Genomic DNA, 6508 nt, shown 5'->3' with positions numbered 1-6508 from the left:
TTAGTAATCTCTAGCTAGCTCTCTTATACCTCTTTATATATAGTTGTAAACACTCTAATAATAAGATTAACTTTCACATTATATAAGAACCACTAGCCCACCACCTCTGGTTCAAAGTTACACACTTAATTTTTCATTTTACGTTTGAATTTTCTGCTATATTTCTTTCTATCAGTTCCTTTCAGTTTGATCTTTTCTTTGAAGCTTAGTTTTTTTGTCATAATGTTTGTCTTAATAGTTTAGCTTAGCTGCTGTAGCATTTCGTTGGCTGTTGTAATATTTTTTTTTACTTTGATAATAATCATTCAATTGACAAAAGAAAAAGAGATATAAACTTTTTTGGACGATTGCTGTAATATTGTTTGACGTCATGCCACCACCACCGCAAGTGTTGGGCCGTCCTCAAGTTGCTTGCCCGCAAAGATAAGTTTCTCTGCTGGTCCGGAGGGATCCCTTCCTTGTCTTTGATTTTGGCCTTGACATTGTCGATGGTGTCAGAGCTCTCAACTTCTATAGTAATCGTTTTGCCAGTTAGGGTTTTCAACTTTTCACAAAATATTTGCATGCAACCACAAAGAAGATCTAGGGGGATCATCCATTCGAGTTCGGCTTACGAATAGATCCTTTCAATCTCTTCAAACATTTTCTTCTACTTTCAATGTGCTAAAACAAACTGAAGCATTCATAATTGTAAACAAGTATTTTTGGTTGAATACAATTTTACATTCAATTTAAAGACAGAAAAAGAAAGTGAAAGTAGTCTCTCTTCACCATTATCAATACAAGTATCGGAGGTTGTTTGAGTTTGTTTCAGTATTATTAGGAGCTGTAAGATAGTAAATGAACTATTCAGGATTACAGATACGACATCTTCTACCAAATATAGTATTAACAAGAAAAAGGTTAGACTCATTCTGGATGTTGTAATCTGCAAGCGTTCGACCATCGTCCTCTACCTTCCTCTCAGAGACAAAGACAAGTTTCTGGTATTCCGGAGGGATACCATATATTTCCTGAATCTTTGCCTTGACATTGCTAATAGTGTAGTAGCTTTCAACCTCAAGAGTTATGGTATTGGGCCAAGAAAGAGTCTTAACAACGAAGGCAAGTAGAGAACAGAATCTTTCTGAATATTGTATTCAGCCAAAGTAAGGCCATCGTCTAGTAGCCTACCAGAAAAGATAAGTATTTGCTGGTCTAGAGGAACCCCTTCTTTGTCATGAATCTGTGTCTTGACATGATAGATAGTATCAGAGCTTTTAACGTCAAGGGTTAGGGTTTTCACCGTAAGAGTCTTTACATGGATTTGCATCATTGTATTCATCTGGAAACAAAACATAATTAAAAAGAAATAAGTATCCTCAAAGCTTCTTATACACGCAAAAACGAGAAACCCTAATTTGTAATAATCGCAGTTATAGTAAACAGGGGAACAGAACGAAAAGTTCAGACACAAAAGTTGAAGAGAAGAGTCAGAGAAACATAAACCTTAAGGTTGAGAGAGGAACTGAATTCAGTTCGATTTAGGGTTTGCGAGAGAAGAAGAATGATTATACAAGGAGAGGGTAAGGTAATTAGGTTTGTTTTTATAGGCACGTTAAAAGGAAAACATAAATCTAATGAAAATATCAGCTTAAAAAGAAAAAAAGGAAAACTTTGCGTTCTGTAATTATCTTAAAGATGTATGTAATGTAAATTTGTTAAGATTGTATTTATAAAGTTTTGACAAGTATTGGACACAAAGCCCAAAAGTTAGTCTTTAGCTAGTTTTGTTAATCTTGTGTTATGGACCGATTCAATACCCAGACCTCTTGCTAAATTTGTATAACGAAAGAAAACCTTGCATGAAAACCGAACCAGATATGCGGAAACCGAAACAGATATATAGAAACATTTTGGAAATAGAAAATGTTTTTTCTTAATAAATTAGGATACAAATATGTTTTGGAAACATATGCTATATATATATATATATATATATATTATATAAAGTATGGCTTTCAAAGTTAGTCATTAACGTGATCGTGAACGTGTCAGCTGGATCGATAAGATAGTGACATGTATCGATTTTAAATTTTATTAAAATATTTTAAAATATAACATTTAAAAGTTCTAAACTTATTTTTTTAACGCTGAATGATTCAATATTATTAGAAAATGAGTGTGCATAACAAAACCATAAGCCATAAGATGGAAACCAAAAATCGTAAAGGAAAAGAAACCAAGAATTAAACTCCACGACGTTTGTCCCTTTCAATCCGGTCATGAAGCCAAGACGGACCACCAAGTGCTAGATACGAAGTTAGTCGACCATCCCGTGCACCGCTGCAAGCAATTTCCCTAGCCAATAAATTAGCTTTCGGTGAAGAAAGGTGAAAAGAAACCTTCCGCATCACCCGTATTACTTGCCCGATCTTAGATAACGATGCACGATATTTAGGCCAAGAAACTGGATTTGTGATAGCTTCCCAAGCTGCCTTACAGTCCAACCAAACTTCACAAATGTCATAATGAAGATCATGTAAACTAGATAAGCTCCATAGAACACATTTCAGCTCCGATGCAATACGATTATAACAAGGCCGAAAAGCATCTCTCGCATGAAGCATAACATCTCCTTCATGATTACGCAAGACCCAAGCTCCACCACTAAAAGAAGATTCATTTATCCAAGATGAATGAATATTGCATTTGAGCGTCCCATACGGCGGATGAATCCAAAGTTTTCCGGTTGCCAAAAGTACTCTACCACCAACCCGGAACTCATTCTCACGGTTTTCTTGTTGTTGACACCATTCCTCCATGTCTCTTAATGCCGTGACCAACACGATATGGGGGTTTATAGCTTGTTGTGAGAACACTAACCCGTTTCTAGCTTTCCAAATCTCCCAAAGTAGCCATGGTATCACTGCTCGCAAATGTGAGGCTAAAATATATACAAAAAAGAATATTTAACTTATACTAAAACATTAAACATAATCGTCATCATAAATAAAAATGAGAAATTCTTACTAATAACCTTTTTATGATACCCTTTTGCAAAACTACCCTCTTTTTGTCATTTTTATTTTGCCCTCTTTTAAATTTTAGTGACCATTTTACCCTAGTTGAAAGGATATTCCTTCCTTTGTATGAAATGTTCCTTCCAAAAATTTCTCCCCCAAAAAATTCCGCCAAAATCTTTTCCGACAAATTTTCTAGCCAAAAAATTTTGCGCAAAAAAAGACTTTACAAAAATTTTCCCGCCAAATATTTTTAAAAGGGTTTACAAGGATTTTTAAAGGATTACAAGAGTTTTTAAATGATTTTTAAAAGATTTTTAATGGTTTTAAAGGGATTTAGAAGCTCACAAAAGTTTCTGAATGGTTTTTAAAAGGATTTAAAATGGGTTTTTAAAGTTTTTATAAGTTTATAAAAGTTTTAAAAGGATTTACAAGGATTTTCAAATGGTTTTTAAAAATTTACAACGATTTTTAAAGGTTTTTTTTTAAAGGATTTACAAGTTTTTTAAAGGATTTACAAGTGTTTTCAAAGCATTTACAAGGATTTAAAATTGGTTTAAAAAGGATTTACAAGGATTTTGAAAGATATTTACAAAGATTTAAAAATAGTTTTAAAGGATTTACAAAGGTATTTAAAGGGTTTTCAAAGTTTACAAATGTATTTAAAGGGTTTACAAAGGTTTTTGAAGGTACTACAAGGACTTTAAAATGGTTTTAAGGATTTACAAGGGGTTTTAAAGGGTTTTAGAAGTTTACAGAAATTTTTATTAAAGGATTTATCACGGTTATAAGGAGTTTAAAGGGATTTACAAGAGTTTATAAATGTTAGAAAATGATTTACAAAGTTTTTAAAAGGTTTACGAAAGTTTTAAAAGGTTCACTACAAGAAAACATGGATTTTACAACTACATTTGGCGACTACATATAATGACTATAAGACGACAATTTTATGACCACCAATATTTAGTCGTAACTTAGTCGCCTTTTTATGACTACATATAGTAGTCGGTATTTTAGTCGTACTTTGACGACTATTTAATGACTATATTACATATAAGAACAGGTAATCGCTAGATAGTCACTAATTTAGCGACTATATTATATATCGGAACAATTAGTCGCTAATTAGTCACTAATTTAGCGACTAATATGCGACTCTTTGTAAAGGTCACTAAGAAGTCGCATTTCAGTCGCTATTTTAGAAAATCAAAATTTTTAAAATTTAACCCAAAACTTTTAACCAAACTCCAAAACCTAAATCATAAGATCTAAATAACTTTCCATTTTTCTAAGAAGTTAATTAATAAACCATAAAACCAAAACAGAACCATCATTATTATATATACATATAACCAAGATTTAATATTTATATGAAAATATAATTTTACAAATCTTAAGCCATTCATATATAATGCATATATAGAAATAAAATCATAAACCATTCAACCAAAATATATGTATCAAACCAGTACGAATAACTATTTAGTATTTACAGATAATTTGCAAAAAAACAAAATACTTAAAATTTAATTTAATTAAAAATATATTTTAATTTAGTCAGTTTGAAACCTAAAACTAATCATTTTTTAAATCTAAATCAAATATAATTTTCTTCTGAATCTTAAAACCCCAATTCCCAAATCCTAAAATTTAAATTTCATTTCTTGAATTATGAATTTTAAATTGCAGAATATATTAAATTATAAATTTTTAATGGAACTAATTATTCTTTAAATAGGATTTACCAAATAGAAAATTATTTAAACAATGAAGCTTTTTCATTGGATGATATGTAAACATAAGGATTACAATCTGAACCATTGATTTAATTAATCCAACGGACAAAATAGCTTGCCTCTTTTCTCCCCTTCTCTTTCTCTCCTTTGGCCGATTAACTTTCTCTTCTTCTCCTTTGCCTTACTACGCCGCTTTGCTTGAATCAATTTCATCTTCATCGTCTTCATCTGCGTTGTTGTTTTCTGATAAAGAAATAACAACACACCGATTTAGAATTTCAAACAACGAAATGAACCAATGTTTACAAACAACAAAGATCCAGATCCCACCTTACAAGAGTCTAGAAATGAGAAACAACTCCAGTAAAAGATGAGCAACACACCAGCAAACCCAGAATTTAGAGAGGAGATGATTACAATATAATCTTATGAAAAATCGTAATGAAGAAGACGATACAGGTCTTCACTCTTCTTTATTTGTTTCAGCTTGTAACAACACCTTAGACGTGGCTCTTTCTCCTCCACTCTTTTATTCACCGTTAGATTAAATCACGTGTCATCCTACTTGCTTGCATAAGGAATCCTATAACAATCCTCCTCTGTTTGAAGACCTTTTAAATAAGCCCAATAAAATCAAACAGGGAAAACGCAAGGTCCATCCGCTTCGTCTCCAACAAGCGTTGGACTCCGAATCTTAGGCCACGTGGCGCAGCGGGAGTGGGCTAAAAATAAAGATTTTTCTTTGGTTTATTATTTTGTGTTTTGTCGAAAGAAGAAAAAATCCCCAAATCGTGTTTCTTCCTCTTTTGTTCGAACCCTAGTTTCATCGACCATGGGAACGATTTTTGATCTCTGTTATTTCTTCTTTCTCTGTCAAACACAATCGATTTAGGGGCTTATCGAAATCCTTCATTCGAAATCCACCGTCTTATCGAAATCCTTCATTCTTTTTCTTCTCCGGGAGATCTCACCGTCTCTTAATCCACCGTCTTTGTCCATCCTCCGTCTTTGTCCACGCTCCTCCGCGTCTTCTGGATCTCGGCCTTTTCCCCTTCCTAGTTTCTCCGTGTTTGTCCATCCTAGTCAGGTACAAGTCTCTTCTCAGTCTTGTTCTTATTTTGTTCACTTTCTTCTTTGGTTGAATTCACCTTGTCTGTAAAGTTTACTATTGTTGATTCACAATTAACTAGCGTTGGATATTTGGTTCTCTCTAGTTCGTTATTGTAAAAGCTTATCAGAATTAAGGTTTTTATCGTTTGATTTATTGTTTAAACTCGAGTGTAAACATCATCTGTCTTTTTGTGATATTTAGGTTACGGTATAATTAGATGGCATTGGAATTATCTGTTGTATTGTAACATTAAGTTGTGATCTGTTGTTTAGAAGTGGTATGATAGAGGATTTGCATGATTTGTATCTTTTCTCGGTATGTTGATATGTTGTTTAGGAGAGGTTCTGAGGAGAATGTTGGTTTACTGAGTTAACTATCTGAGTTATATTTCCAACTCTATGTAGATTTACTGAGTTAGCTATATGAAATATATGTTTAAGAAAGGATCTGATTAACCTTAATGCATTTGATACAAGTGTTTACATGATGGTTAACTATTATTTCTTTTCTTTGTTTCTGAGGATCGAAGTTTAGGATAGCCTGGAAAACTCAAGCGGATTCATACAGCACATTTGACTCCTCCCTTAAGAGGTATGTCACTCAATCGTTTTAGTTTATAGGTAATGTATATCATGATCTTGAATGCGAGCCTGATGAAC

General features: G+C 32.8%; 1 protein-coding gene and 1 pseudogene across 1 annotated transcript; both read right to left on the bottom strand.

Moving 5' to 3' along the window:
• Positions 1-368: 368 nt before the first annotated feature.
• Positions 369-1312, bottom strand: LOC17879263 (annotated as a pseudogene).
• A 916-nt stretch (positions 1313-2228) lies between these two features.
• Positions 2229-2804, bottom strand: LOC17880260. Its single transcript, XM_006285266.2, has one exon. The coding sequence runs from the start codon at positions 2802-2804 to the stop codon at positions 2229-2231; it is 576 nt and encodes a 191-aa protein (XP_006285328.2).
• Positions 2805-6508: the final 3704 nt, after the last annotated feature.

The sequence above is a fragment of the Capsella rubella genome, unplaced genomic scaffold, assembly GCF_000375325.1.
Source record: "Capsella rubella cultivar Monte Gargano unplaced genomic scaffold, Caprub1_0 scaffold_7, whole genome shotgun sequence".
Classification (NCBI taxonomy): domain Eukaryota; kingdom Viridiplantae; phylum Streptophyta; class Magnoliopsida; order Brassicales; family Brassicaceae; genus Capsella; species Capsella rubella.
Note: the sequence above shows the minus strand (reverse complement) of the source record. Positions and strands in the feature narration are given on the sequence as shown.